The sequence below is a fragment of the Glycine soja genome, chromosome 9 (genome assembly GCF_004193775.1).
Source record: "Glycine soja cultivar W05 chromosome 9, ASM419377v2, whole genome shotgun sequence".
NCBI lineage: Eukaryota > Viridiplantae > Streptophyta > Magnoliopsida > Fabales > Fabaceae > Glycine > Glycine soja.
In genome coordinates, this window is record NC_041010.1 from 39,323,199 (window position 1) to 39,339,007 (window position 15,809).

The 15,809-nt window shown below is 30.6% G+C and overlaps 2 protein-coding genes across 4 annotated transcripts; one reads left to right on the forward strand and one right to left on the reverse strand.

Moving 5' to 3' along the window:
- The first annotated feature begins 792 nt into the window (after positions 1-792).
- On the forward strand, positions 793-8,148 carry LOC114368820. Of its 3 annotated transcripts, XM_028326084.1 has the most exons (11): positions 793-981; positions 1,694-1,725; positions 1,805-2,075; positions 2,249-2,483; positions 2,957-3,126; positions 4,931-5,073; positions 5,342-5,519; positions 5,608-6,187; positions 6,523-6,635; positions 7,178-7,421; positions 7,746-8,111. In XM_028326084.1, the coding sequence occupies exons 3-11, from the start codon at positions 1,885-1,887 to the stop codon at positions 7,971-7,973; spliced, it is 2,082 nt and encodes a 693-aa protein (XP_028181885.1). In that variant the 5' UTR covers positions 793-981; positions 1,694-1,725; positions 1,805-1,884; the 3' UTR covers positions 7,974-8,111. The 3 variants fall into 3 exon arrangements, with proteins under 3 accessions (XP_028181885.1, XP_028181886.1, XP_028181884.1); XM_028326085.1 differs by lacking the exon at positions 1,694-1,725 and having other exon boundaries at positions 7,746-8,148; XM_028326083.1 differs by lacking the exon at positions 1,694-1,725 and having other exon boundaries at positions 793-985.
- A 1,657-nt stretch (positions 8,149-9,805) lies between these two features.
- On the reverse strand, positions 9,806-10,565 carry LOC114367146 (VQ motif-containing protein 20-like). Its single transcript, XM_028324252.1, has one exon. The coding sequence runs from the start codon at positions 10,541-10,543 to the stop codon at positions 9,812-9,814; it is 732 nt and encodes a 243-aa protein (XP_028180053.1). The 5' UTR covers positions 10,544-10,565; the 3' UTR covers positions 9,806-9,811.
- Positions 10,566-15,809: the final 5,244 nt, after the last annotated feature.

A 15,809-nucleotide genomic window follows, 5' to 3' on the forward strand; every position in this document is an offset into this window, starting at 1 on the left:
TAAATTCAATATTGCTATTAAAAGATTAAAAAAATATTTTTTGTTTTATCAAAACCTTATTTCTTATTATTTTTTACTAACTCTAGTAATTTTAAATATGTTTTTAAAAATTTACATCATCTTTTCAAACCTTATAAATCTATAAAATCTTTTTAAATTCTTTTAATTCTTATGATATACATTCATTAAAATTCAAATTATCTTGTAAAGAAATCTTATAAGTGATAATATTTCTATATAATTTTTAAAATTTATAAGACTTTTTTATGCTAAAATAGTATTTTTAAAATCTTAATGCAATATACTCTCTAAGTTTAATTTTTATTTTTTTGCAATCAAAATCTTGTGGAGTCACTGCTCGGATAAGTGATGACAATGAAAAAAATTGATAAAATGGAGGAAAGATTAGATTTAAAATAAGGAAGAGTAGAAATTAATTAAAGATTAAAATGTCCTTTTTAAATACATTAAATTAAAAATAAAATATTAAATTTACAATAAAATTCTTAAACTTTAGTTGAAAAAATAAAAAATTAAACTTAATAATTTGATGTGATAAAACAAGTGACTTTTGACATTATAAAATTTAATAATACGCGACTTATTATCTAATAATTACACGGAATAAAGATGTTTAGAGAATTGACACGTTGTTGTCTAGGGGTGGTGACACGTCAACGGTATGAATAAGTGTTGTAAATTGTGATATAGTAGTAATAATAAAATCTTGTGGTGTTCATAAAATGAAATATCTACAAATTGTTTTTTTCCTCAATTTTTTTTTTTTGTTTTTCACAATTGATAGAAGAAAAAAAAAAAGATAGAGTTTTCACTGCACGGGGGCTCCTATTTGTGTCCCAACAGACCCAGAGTTCATGGAAATGGGTTGGTTTACAATCCCTTCGCTATCTGAGATTGTGGAGAATCTCGCAATTTCTAGTTACCAGATTTTCCAAATTTGAGATTTTTACGCACTTAGAGGTAGGTAGGTCACTTGGGTTTTGTTCGGTCCTGCTTGTTGGGCTCATCTGTGTCTAATTCATTTATTTTGTATGAATTTGGGATCATGGTGGCCATTGATGGGTTTCTGCAAGTGGAATTTTAATTGTGTGTTTGTGTATGTGCTGTTTTAAATTGAAATAGTTAAGCTGCTTAAGCACTCTTTTTGTCGTGCACCCCCTTTGATTTGTTTATCCTCAATTTGCATGTTTGATTTTGCTTTGTGGGTTAATGGCACATTGCCACTTGTGCTTAGATCTTAGAATTTGCACGACTATGGAAAAGTTTCATAATTCAACTTATGTTCTTCAAATTCTTCAACTTTTATAAAAACTCTCTTTTTCGACTTCTCCAAAAGCTTAGATGATTTTTTTTAGGAATAAACAATCATTTAAGCAAAAACCAGCATAACCCGCCATAAATCCCAACCATCCCAAATACAAATTCCTTTCCCAAAAACATAATATTAAGAAAACCATCGCTCCTAAGTCTCGAATTGCAGCATATCAGCACAAAATTTTCAAAAGCTGAGTTCTATAAATTATTTTTATCTGATGGAAGATGTTTAATTTTATTTTTTTTTGTATTCTTTCTTCCATAACTGCTTATTGACAAGTTTATTTACCATTGTAAGAATTGTTTGTAGCCTATTAGTTATAGGTCTGATCAACTGTAATATCTATATGTCATGCAGATGGGATTGGATAGGTTGAGCCTTTTTAGCTGGTAATTGGTAGTTTGATTCTATAGTTTTGAGGATTCAATTTGGTGTGACTTATTTTGTTGGGAAACTTTTATGTTTCAGTAAATGCAAGAACTTTAAGAAAGATTGGGTATTGGGTATCTTGTTTTCCAACTCAATAAGATAGTGGGGAGGAAAGAGATATGGCTGTAGGTAGCAAAACCAGAAATATGCTTGAAGGTCTGGTTAAAGAAGGATCATTTAAATGGTTGCTTGGCAAGAAGAGTTACTTTTATGAAGAATTTGAAGAGATGGAAAATTCTCCTTCTGCTGGGAAGAATTTTATACGAGAGCTCTCTCCTGTTGCAAACCTAGTTGTTCGTAGATGCTCAAAGTAAGTGTATTTCTGTGCATCTAAGCTTGTTTTCTTGGCAATTGTTGCTTCATAATCAGTTTCAAATTTAGTTTGAGTATTTGGTAGCATTGGACATTTGACTTTTTTTGTTTGACCCAATGGCTCATAATTTTGATTGGAAATTCAACGATAATAAAAAACAAATAATGCAGAATCCTTAGAACCTCTTCAAGTGATCTTCAGGAGAGCTTCAATCAAGAGGCTTCTGATTCTATGAAGAATTCATCACGATATGCGAGGAACTTATTAGAATATTGCTGTTTCAAGGCACTTTTCCTGACAACACAAATGACTGGTCATCTCTTTGATAAAACATTCCGGCGTTTGACATATGACATGATGTTAGCTTGGGAGACCCCGGCTGCTGACAGCCAACCTTTAACTAATGTATGATTTTCAGAGTGCAATGAGATTTTCTTGGAGTAATGTGTTGAGATTGATTTTTACCAGGAAACAGTTTTGGAATCATATATAGAATCTTGCATAACCTAATACCTTTTTGTTGTTGGGATTGGTGGGCATTATTATACAATAAAATGTGGAATATGGTTGATAAATAGCTAGAACTAGAATATCCTTAAACTAATAATATATTTCTGATTTTCTGTGTGTTTTAATTTTTTCTCTTTATATTTATGGGTGAAAACAAATTATACTCAAAATTTCTTCTTTCCTACTTTCTGAACTTGATATGTTGTTAGTTTCCTTTGTTATGTGCATATCAAATAAATATAAAATGTATGTCCTCCTAATGATCTATATTCTTGCGTCTTATATACATACTATATTATAGGTTTGTTTGTGGTGTCTTTAGTACTCTGATCTTTCTGAGTATTGATGGGCTTCAATTTTTCTAAAAGGTCGATGAGGACATATCTGTTGGTTTAGAAGCTTTCTGCCGAATAGCTCCTTCAATTCCTATCATTGCCAATGTCATCATTAGTGAAAATCTTTTTGAGGTGCTGAGTTCATCAACTGATGGTCGCCTTCAGTTCCCCATCTATGACAAGTACCTCACTGGCCTAGAAAGGTATCAACCTTTACCTTGAAATACATTGTAGCTTTCTCCTTTGTCTGACTTCCAAATTTCTTTTATGCAAGCCACCTTTCCTTCATTTTGTGTATGTTTATGTATCTATTTTTAATTGTTTATTTTTCCTTTCTTCATTTTTTTTGGGGCAGGGCATAGGACATATTTGTAGGAGTTGCTGAACGTATATCTCTTTAACTGTTGATTTTTAAAAGGAATCTGGCTGGATATACATCTGCTTAGATTGATTACTCACCCTTCATCTAGTTTTATATAATTCTACTTAGGTAGTGTTTCACCTAGTGTTTTTTGGCTTCTTTTCTCTTTAAAAGGTGAAGCTCCTCTAATTAGCTTCTACAGAAGCTGTGTTTTCTGGGCTTTGTTCATTTTAAAAGCTACTTTTATTTTCAAAAGCTTCGCCTAAATGGTGTTTGGCTTGACTTCTCCTTTTAAGGAGGAGAGAAGTGCAAAAAAAGTTGGGTCAGATGCTACCCTGGCTGGAGAAACGGTGAAGACATTTAAGTTTTCTCCTTTTAGTTCCCTATAATTTTTTTACTGCCCTGTATTTTTCTGATATAATTTAATGGAATCCCTCCCATCTATTTTCGGCAATCGCTATCCTACGAATTTAGAAGAGAATGAAACTGTGGGAGGGGCTTACAAGGATATAGATGGTACTGCTCTGCATATACCTAATGATATTTTAAGGACATGGAAAGGGAAAGGGAGCTAGAGAGGGAACACTATGAAATATAATTCAGTACTAGGGCTTTGTATAGTTATGATCAAACAATGGCATAACACCTCTGCAATTATACCCTCCACTTTATGTGCACTACAAGTAGCTACATGCACTTAGCCAAGAAGACTTTTCAAATCAAATAATAATAACATATGTTAATCAGCATATTTTTAGGAGGGCATCTTCTGCTTGTGTATTTTATTTCTTTTGTTATTAGAATACATATATTTCTTTAATAGCATAGATAGCATTGAAAAAATCCATTAGGGGCTTTTAGTTCTACTTAAAATTGAATAGCAATTTTTCAAAAGTAGTTTTAGAGAAATTTACGGAACCCTCAGAGTTAATGTTTGTGCCAAGCCCTAGAGTTCTCACAACATGATAGAGCCAGATAGTAGTTAGTAGTTAGAATAGTTGTTGGTTAGAGGCAGGGAACTAGGTTAAATACTTAAATAGGAGGAGAGGGCATTCAGTTTTGGCATCATTTGAGAACTGAGCTTTAGTTCTGCTGTAGAAAGGGAAAATCCTTACAAGGGGAATTTTCTCCGTAGGTTCTTTGTTTATAATTCAACAAAGAGTTCCAAAGCATTCTTTTTTGCTTTCTCTGTTTTTCCCATCTCTCTCTCGCTATGAAAACTTGTAACTCATTTCTGGGTTCCTTTAACAATTGGAAAAGGGGATGGTATTGTTTAGACTCAAAAACAGTCAAACTTATTTTTTGAGCAAGCCCTTCTCCCTTTATTAATGCATGAGCACCCTATTAAGTTTGTACTGAAAATTTAGGTTAGTGTGTGCACATAAATGTGAGGGCTATCTGCCAGACAGGCTTGTGGACTGAAGTCCAGGTTCATTGCTTCTAATCACACGCCAAAATGACTGAACAACATTTTCAGTTTAGATTTTAGTTTGTACTTTATGTTGCTAATTTCCAAGGTTGAGTTTCTGTATATCTGCTTCAGTTTCTGATTCTACAGTCTGTAATTTTGTTGTATTATTTCTGTATGCACTTTTTTTAAAAAAATTTTGTGTAAACTATTTAATATTTTTTAAAAATTTTCACAGAGCTGTAAGAAAAATGAAGAGCAATTCAGAGTCGTCTCTCCTGGCGGCTGTAAGATCCTCTAAAGGCGAGAAGATTCTCGAGGTTGATGGAACAGTCACAACACAGCCAGTCCTTGAGCATGTAGGAATATCCACATGGCCTGGTAAGTGTGCGAAAAAGATACATTTATCTGCCATCTTTCTTGAGCATATGTTCCTGCCAAGTTATTATATACACTTGGTGATAAAGTAGAAATATGCATTGTTTACCCTTAACTTTTGCAACACTTCTTTGTGGCATGATGCAGGAAGGTTAATCTTGACAGATCATGCACTTCTTCCTGCCAAGTTATTATATACACTTGGTGATAAAGTAGAAATATGCATTGTTTACCCTTAACTTTTGCAAAACTTCTTTGTGGCATGATGCAGGAAGGTTAATCTTGACAGATCATGCACTTCATTTTGAAGCACTCCGTGTTGTATCATATGACAAACCAAAAAGATATGACTTATCAGAAGATCTTAAACAAGTTGTTAAACCTGAGTTGACTGGACCATGGGGTACCCGACTTTTTGACAAGGCAGTCTTCTATAGCTCATCATCCTTGTAAGTAATTTCACAATTATTTTTTAGATAATAGATAACTGCTGAAAATTTATTTTGCCATCAACTTTCAAAAGTACTTTTCTTGTAGATCAGAACCAGTTGTACTAGAGTTTCCAGAACTTAAAGGTCACGCTCGTCGTGATTATTGGCTAGCTATCATCCAAGAGATTCTATATGTTCACAAATTCATAAGCAAGTATAAACTTAAAGGGGTTGCACGGGATGAAGCGCTTTGGAAGGCTGTTTTAGGAATTTTGCGTTTGCAAGCCATTCAAGATATTAGTTCCACGACTCCTATACAGGATGATGCTTTTCTCATGTTTAATTTATGCGATCAGCTTCCGGGTGGAGACTTGATATTAGAAACCCTTGCAAATATGCCAAACTTAAGAGAGTCACATCATGAAAATGATTTCAAGGGTGGAAGTGGAATGTATTCTATATCAGCCTTGGACATGGTTTCTAACTTGGGATTTGTATTTGGAGCAAGTTCAAACAACTCAAATGAGAGTAGGATTGCTGTGGGTGAAATATCTGTTGGAGAAATGACTGAATTGGAAAGAGCGGTTAAAGAATCTAAGAACAATCATAAAAAGGTCATATCTGCACAAGCCACAGTTGATGGTGTTAAAGTTGATGGTATTGACACTAATTTGGCTGTCATGAAGGTACTATTTTATTATCCTCTTTAACCTTTAGTCAAAGTGTTATACTTTTAATGGTGAATATAAAATAAAAGGCTATTGCATTTTGATTGTAATTTGTGAAGATACATTGGATTGTGGATCCTACTTACTCTTCACAGGAAAATCCATAAACATGCAAGCCTGAATAGATCATGTAGTGTGCATTAGGCAGTGTACAACTTCTCTCTTTTCCTAAAATGACGTAATAATAATGGAATGAAGCCGAATCGGATAATAATCAATTTTAGAATTGTTAACCTGGTTTCCAAGAATTATCCTACTTTGACTCTGATACTTGTCATTTCATCTACTTTCAGGAGTTACTTTTTCCTCTAAATGAACTTGCGAAGTCTCTTCAGTCCTTGGCATATTGGGATGATCCACGGAAGTCTTTAGTGTTTTGTTTGTTTTTCAGTTACATCATCTACAGGTAAAACTTTTTAAGATCAATCAGTATTCAATTGACCTGTTTTTTTGTTGAGACGGGAGAGAAGCAAGATAATTTTTATGGAAATTTATGAAATTGTTATAGAAATTAGAGAAGTAATTGAGGGGGGAAATTCAGGATGATTTGATATGGATACTATTTTAATAATAAAAGTTGTTGGGTATCTCTTTATTGTCTAGTCAGTGTTTTTGTATATGTTTTCACATGATGCAATTTAGTTTTTCTTGTTAATATATGAAACTCCAAATATTTTATGCGAGAAAAAAAAATACTGAAGACTTTAGAATTTGTTGGATTTGAGAAAACATTTTTCTTTTCTTTGTTTACGTTTACAATTTCAAAAATGTCGCTTTGTTTTCTTTTAGTTTCATATTTTCAAAATATTGTACAAGAAATGGTGAAAACAGAAAATGTTTTTGTCAAACAAAATACACCCTTTAGTTCTCATTTTCAACATTCTTTTTGGTACTTGTTATGATGATAGACTTCCCTTCTTTCGAAAACTTATAATCTGATTATTGTAGGGGTTGGCTTGGCTATGCAGCAGCGCTGGTGCTTGTGTTACTTGCAGTTTTCATGATAATTACTCGATGTTTTAGCCAAGGTAGGTCAGTTCCTGAAGTTAAAGTACTTGCCCCTCCACCAATGAATACAATGGAACAACTTTTGGCTGTTCAGAATGCTGTCACTCAAGCTGAACAGCTCATCCAAGATGGTAACGTAATTCTGCTCAAGTTCCGTGGCTTGTTGCTGTCCATTTTCCCTCAGGTGCTCTCATTCTTTCCCTTTTTCTGATATTTAGCTTTGAATAAATAATACATACACTGTTTACACTGTCACTAAATTATAAATTGTCCTCTATAATAAGTTTGTTAATTTTATAATAACTACCTTAAAAACCATATCTCTAATTGGTTGATAGTGTAAAAACTTTTACACTAAGCCTATTAAAATTAAACTCTTCAACTTTTGTCTAGATAGAAGCATGTATGTACTTGTTAAAATGTTATTTTGAGAATTTTATTCAATATTCATTGCAAACTTGAGTGTCACTCACATTATAATACTTGGTTCCATTTATATGATAATCAGGCCACGGAGAAGTTAGCCTTTGGTCTTCTATCAACAGCCTTGATTTTGGCTTTCTTGCCTACTAAATGCATAGTTCTGCTACTCTTCTTGGAGATATTTACAAGATATTCACCTCCAAGAAAAGCTAGCACTGAGAGATTGACGAGGAGATTAAAGGAATGGTGGTTCAGCATACCAGCAGCTCCTGTTACACTTGAAAGAGATAAAGAGGAAAAGAAGAGAAAATAGATATTGATGCACGGTGTAATCTGTTTTGTATATGTTTTTGTTTAATGCTGCTTTTTGTCTTGTACATAGAGATGTTAAAGGTGTAAAACTCATTAGGGGAAGCAAAATAAATAATTAGAAAATGAAATTACACTCACGAAAATCTCGTATAACAACAGACTGGTTTTTCAATGTACATGTATGTGAACTGAAAAAGAATCTCTAGTCTGTTGCAATCGTGTGTTGGGACAAACAAATGTAACACATGCTAGCATCTCGCAGGCTACGATTAAAATTAGATAAAATCTATAAAGAAAAATAAACTAATTGAAAAATATTTAAATTGTAATAATATGTATAATTAACTAGCGTTTTGCCGTGTTGATGCACGGGCTCATACTCCTATTTGAATATTACCAACATATGATAAAGATCAATAACGATTTTCTTATTTGTATGATTATAATGTTGAGTTATGTTTAGAAAAAGTAACATAGAGTAAGAATACAAACAAATTTAATGTTATTGTGTATTGTTGGATGGTGTTGTTGTAGTAATGAAAGAAAGGCTATAGAATAAAGAGAGATAAATGAGTTGATTAAATTTGTGGATACAGTTACTAATCATTTAATAATTATAAATATGACAATGATATTATATACACCAATATTCACCTAAAAAGTAGACATTTAAAATTAATTAATTTGACAAAATTTAATATATATATTTTAAAATAATAAAAAGAATATTATTATTTTAAAATAAATAATAATGATTTGTTGAAAGTATAATTTAATATATATAGTCATGATATTCATAGTGTCATGCATCTCAACTTCTTAATGGTCATTTTTATTCTATTTCTTTCTATAATTTTTTTTATATATCACATGGTTTCCTTCTCTCACTATCTTTCTTTTTTATATCTCTATCTCTCTCACCTTTCCACCTCCAAAATGAGGTGGAAGTTTATAATTTTTTATACATATATGGGTAAATTTTCACCTCAAGATTTAGCTTAAGATTTACCTAAAACAAAGTGATACAACTCAGGTTAAAGTTCAGATTCACAAACTTTGATCTTCCCAAAATGAATGTAATTTATCGTCGAGGGACTAAAAAGAAAGTTGTAGTCTGTCATCAACTCATCAAGTTTACTTGTTCATCGTGTCTTGACATTTGTGTGACTTTCCCAAAAGTAATGTTTGTTTATGTTTTGAAAATTGAACAAAACAAACAAACAAATGTTCAGAAAATAGACTGATGGGGCAAGCTATTTTTATTGCTGCCACTGTCTTGTTTCATTATAATCCTGAGTTATCAATTAATTATCATGGCATTGTATTCGAATTCAAACAAAAAAATGGAGAGAAAAAAAACATGTTATTTGTTCTTATTGTAATTGATCACCACATGCATCATGCTTTTAAAAAAAAGTTATAATATATAGTATCTCTTGAAAATTTTGCAGCTTCATGCTTCACATCGTGTTTTTTTTCCTAAACTATATATGTACACAAATTGAAACACATGTACGTATATAAAAACAAAGATGATCCACAAAGCATGTGGAAGTTCTGAGAAGCTAACAAAGAAAGGATCATATAGTGACATGTAACATAGAAAGCTATATCTTTCTTTATTATTTCTGAATTACAAATCTATATGAAACTATGTATCAAAGTAATAAATGGAATAATTTCCTGTAGATACAATTTTTTTTCTACAAAAACAAAACCTTTAAATTAATTCTTCAAAAAGGAATCCCCATAAAAAAATATTGAAGTTCTATCCTGGAAAACTAGAACTTTTATTGGCACTAATAAAAATTCAAACCAGAAAAAAAGCTTCAACTATAATCAATGCTCAAGGAACTCTTTCATCCCTTCCAATGAGGTTCTCAAGTTATGAGAGAAGAACAAAGAGTCCGAGTAATTCAAGAATGGCTGACTCGAACACACAAACTCCGCCGAGCTCGGCGCCATAACCGGAAAATTTGTCACATAAGGGTTCAACTTAGGCTCTAGCATTGATGGCTCCCCGGTCATGAAACAAGAGTTAACTTGGTTTTCTCCCACGCTACTACAATTGTTTTCTTCGGTTATTACCGATGATGTCTCGTTGTCCTCATTTTTCACAATATTCACATTTTTTCTATCACTTTCTTTGTCTCCCACCACCGCCGCAACATCACCCCCAAATTCTTGGTTCGAGAGTTGTTGTGGCGATTGGTTGCCACCCTCCTCTTTCTCCTCTCCTGAGCGAGAGAGGCCAGTGAGCTTTTGCACCAATGACATGAAATCCTTAGGCTGAGTGTGGATGACCTTTGGAGAATGTGTGTAGATAATTACCGGGTGGTGGTGTTGTTGTGGTTGTTTGTACAATGACGTTGGCATTGCCCGTGTCATGGCACTATTAACAAGGGATGATGATGTTGATGATGACGATGACGATGATGAAGATGATGATTTTTTGATGAAATGAGATTCCTTGTTGATTTTCAAAGGTGGTGATGATAGCAATCCATTAATGTTGTTGTTGGTGGTGGCGGAGGTGATTGGTTTCTTTGCATGGAATTGTGAAGGACTCATGACTTTGGTTTTGATTTTTGAAGGTAACAATTACCCACAACACACAGAAACAAAAGGTGAGGTTATGGAATTAGTTATTATATGAGTTTTCTTTAAATGGATTTGAGGGGGAAAAAAAACTAAAAAAGTTTGAAACAAATGGAAATAAAATGAAGATTATGGTTTAGGTTGTTATGGTTTTGTGTGGAGATGGTTAGGGCAAAGATTTGGAGAGACGAATGTGTTTATATATATAGGATTTGGGTTTTGCATGGTGCATGCAAATTTTGTTACAAGTGAATGTGATGATCAATAGGATTATGACAGGTAGGCAATGTGATAATGTGGAGGCAGTGTTGAGGTGTCGGGAGGAGCGGAATGGCGCGAATCAGTTGAGGGGGTGTGGGCCCCACGCGTCACTCTGAGCGGCGTTTTTATGCTGTCGTGGTGTGGCGGCGCATTCGGAGGAAAATGTTAAGGTTGTTCTTCCACTGAACACGAAAATGCCGTGAATGGCGTTTATTAGAAAGAAAATAAAATATGTTTATGAAAAACATGAAACAATACAGTTTTTCTTCGATTAATCCATTTCTTTCAAAGACTAATAGTGCTAGTAGGGAAATATTTATGATAAATACATATTTTGATACAATCTTACACATAGTAACATATTTCAAGATTAAATTTATGATTATATATTTATTATTTCGCATCATATTACCGTTTTTTTTTTTGAAGAAAAACCTCGAGGTTTATGTCGTTTACTTACCGTGTTAAGCCAACTTTTTCAAAGTATAAACCTCTAAATGTTTTATCAAATTGTTTTTCAGTGTTTAAAAGTGGAACGAATTAAAGAGAAAGGGTTTTAGCCTTTTAGCTTTGGCCCATGAGTTTTACGAAGTTTGGTATCGTGGAATAATGACGGAATATTTATGTATATGTTCCTCCATCTATTTCATATTATATGTTTTTTAGATGATTTTGTTTGTGCAGTAAAAAAAAAAAGACGATTTTGAACATTGGCACTTAAGAAAAAAGAAAGTGTTAACATTTTTCTTAAAAAATATATATTACGGTTTACGCCCTTAAAAGACAAATAACGTGAAACTGAAAGAGTATGCATCACTTATCCAAACGCCTAGTCCTAGGACTTTTTGCAACAAGTTGATTACGATATTGCGCAACTTTTAGTATGACATAAATATGGATGAAAAAGAGATTCAGTTATGAAATATCTTCATTTTGGTTTTCTCGTCATTAAGCTTGGCATATATAATTGGAAGTAGCGGATGAATATAAAATAATATAAATGATAAATTTATATAATTTTTATATAAATTCCACTTTTATTTTAAATATATTTTTATGTAATATTAGTTTTAGTTTTTATAAATTATTATTATTATTTTAAGATCAAATATTTAATTAAGATTTTAAAAAATTATAAAAGACTTTTTTAAAAAAAAATTTGAGGTATTCAATCAAGATTTTTAAATAATAGAAACAAGTCTTGTAATATTCAATAAAGACTATTAGAATTTTTTAAGAAATTTAATAAAATCCGTTGGTATTCAATTAAGATTTTTTATAACTTAAAAAAAGTCTCATGATATTTAAAAGTATACAAACTTCGATAGAATTTTTCTTACGATTAATTTTAATAGATTTCGTGCAACTCTTTTCTTTCCTTTTTTTCTTCTACAAATTGACATATTTATATTTTTATCACACATAATTTTTTGTCTCTTTGTTGAAAGCAGTAAACATTCATAATTTTTTTTATTCTTTTGACCAATAGATAACATGCCCTGAAACGTATAATATGAGAGATCTTTTTAATTCTTTGAATTTGAGACATTTTGATTATCTTGATTATATATTTATGCATATAAATGAACGTGAATATATATATATATATATATATATATATATATATATATATATATATATATATATATGAACATGAAAACTATATACTTTTAATGAACGTGAGAAGTTGACTACTCATGTATAAGTAGATAAATATATAAATGAAGTTTGAAACAATTATTGAACATGTTTTTTGTTTGGTGAGATGTTATTGTGTGAATAATTACAAGTATCCATGCTACTTATAGACAATGTGGTATATAATTTTTATATCGTTAATTAACACGATTAATATTCTATGGAAGTTGATTTGTGATGTAACAAGTTAAAGATTCTTTATTTAAAGTGTTAAGTAGACAAAATTCATGGGTCTTTATCAATAATTTTGAATATTTTTTAAAAATTTAAGAAATCCTTTAAAATCTTAAAAATCCATAATGTTCTTTCAAATCTTATGAATTCATATTTTGTAAATTCATTAAAATCTAAACTACAAAATCCTAATCATAAAAATCTTTTAAAAAAATTTTAAAAGTCATTATATTGTTATAATTTTTTTAAAGATTTACAAGATATTTTTTTTGTTAAAATAGTTTTTTAAAATCTTAATCCAATGCACTCCCTTAAAAGTTAAAATAGTAATGACATGTATTAAAATAGTTAACAAAAATACTGCAAAAATAATTTAGAAAAAAGAGAAGATATATAAAAGTGTATTAAAATAGAAATCATAAAAATAGAACAAAAAATAAGTTACAAATTTGTAAGTTATTATAAACTAGCTAGAGAACCTAGCTACTTAATAAAATGCAAGGCTTGGTTTTGAAAATTTGAGTCTAAATTAAATGCAGGTTTTTTTTTTGCCTGGTCCGATCTCGATCATGTTCGGGCTTAGGTCACAAAAACTGCTAAAAGCCTCAGAATTTGAGCTTTTGTAGGGTTCGAGTTACATTTTAAAGGCCTGAATTAAATATAGGTTTTTTTTTTTTTTATCTATTATGTTATAGCCTTCGGCTCGCATCGGGTTGGATAACCTTATTTTGCTACCTCTATTTATTTCACATAGATCAGTATAATGATGTGTTTTAACATAATATGGAGATAATATACTTCACAAATTGAAAAACAAACGAGAGAAGTGGCTCGTGTTAAAAAAGGAATCACAATTGTTCATCAACCTCTCTTTGAGTCACTTGACCACAAAAATGATACCACAATTACATGTACTACGACCAATCGTGGAATTATGCTTCACAAAAAGTTAACGAAATGTTCAAACGAAATTTTGACATTCTAGAAGCATATTCTAGATAAACAAGAAGCATATTCTAGTTGCCTACAAAAAAAGAAAACATAAATAATGTAGATAAACAAGAAAAACCATTACAAACAAGAATAATATTTTTTATTCAGCAAAATTAAGAGTGGGGAAATGAAACTAAAAAAAACTGATTATACTTATGATATCATATCAAATGTTAAATCAATCACACGGATAAAGAAAAACTAGTAAAAAAAGTTGGTCTAGACTATGGTGGGTAGGTAATTCAACAACATTTTACTTACAAGTACTGAATCATTAGGATGTGCCCATCAATGGAAAATAACAAAGGAGTTTAATTTGAATATGTTTGAATTGGATTAGATATTCCACACTTGAAAAATAAAATTTGATTAAAAAATTAGTTTTTTTTTCTTCTCTAAAAAAAAAGAAAAATAAACTCGCTCTATAACCGATACTGTGATATGGTAGTCATGGATGCAAGATGGGAATTGTCTGTTTTTGTCATATACACAAAAATAATAATTTAAGAAAGCGTCCGTCTCATTCAACATAAACCATCAATCAATTGGTAATTTTGGGGTATTCTTACTATTTCCAATTCAAAGAGCCAAGTTTCTGTGTTCAAAATGATTTTTCATAAGGATGAATAATCTTTAAATTGTCTGCTTTACTTTTCTGTCGCCTATTATATTTTTGGGAGACATTTTTTGGATACAATAATATTTGGGAGACTATGTCTTCTTTATGTTTACAAAAATTCTCAATTAATTTTTGGAAGACTATGTTTTCTTTATGTTGAATACAATTCTCAATTTTTCGGGTCAGTTCTGTTGTCTTATAATTATTAATTATTGCTTTTCTTTCTTTATCATCCTTTTGAGACTACATTTAATAAACAAATAAATATTTCTAAAAAATAAATTATCCTTACAGTAAATTGTACAGCAAATGTACAACTAAGACGAATTTTTAGGTCATTTAGGTGTGTTAAAAGTGAAAGAAAAGAGAAAATATAATAATAATATATGCATATAAAATTACACAAATATATTAGATAAGAAAACCATAAGTATAATAAACAAGGAATTGTTGTCTTTATATAGAATTTGGATTCAATGACATTCCTGAGAAAAAAAAAATCAAGGGGACTTTTTCTCATTTTAGACCATGAGATTAATCTGATGCTTCAGATTTTATTACTTGTTTTAAAAGATATTTTTAAAATTAATTATTAACTTAGTTTTATATTTTTTTATACTTTAAAATTATAAAAAGTACTAATGTGAGTGTAAATTAATAGTACAAATTTATTCTAGTTTAACTAGTTACTTGAGTAAAACTTTTACCGCCCATAACATGTGGGTGTTCTTTTAATGTATTATTATTAATTATTAATATTTTTATTTTTTTATTATCTCAGTTTCTTACCTTAATGCACATTATACCGTAATTAAAAACTAAAAAAAATGTTTTGAGGTAAAATTATCTATATAATGAGTAAATAACATATATTTTAATTTAGAATAATTTTCATTATATTTTAAAAATAATATATATATATATATATATATATATATATATATATAACACCATTTTAAAGCACCAATTTTTTACGGTCAATTTAAGTTATGTCTTGTAAGCTAACTTAACAAGTGGGTTAATTATTTAATATATTAACCATTGTCTTTATTCATTTAAGAGTCTAAAAATGATAATTTTCTGCTAAACATTATTTATTATATCATAAAATTAAAAGTAACAAATATTTTTTTTTCCGAAAAATTCATTATGTTCAGATATTTAAAACTAATTTTAAAAATGATGTTCAGATAAGTACAATGGGTCAAGATAAGTTGGTAAATTTTAAAATGATATTTTGTTTTCAAATTGAAAAGTACTTTCTATGTTCGAGATCGAGGCTTCAAGCCCATTAGTTTTGACCAACTTGCACGCGTCTAAACGACGTGCATGTGGGTCCCATGACAGTTCCAAGTTTTCGTCGAATTAATCACAGCCGTTGAATGTCCCAACTGAGTTTGAACCTGCCGGCTGATCATCAATCTGTCTTCCATAATTGTGCCCGGGTCCCATCCATTATCCATCGTTCATATACATTTTTTTCTATTTATATTT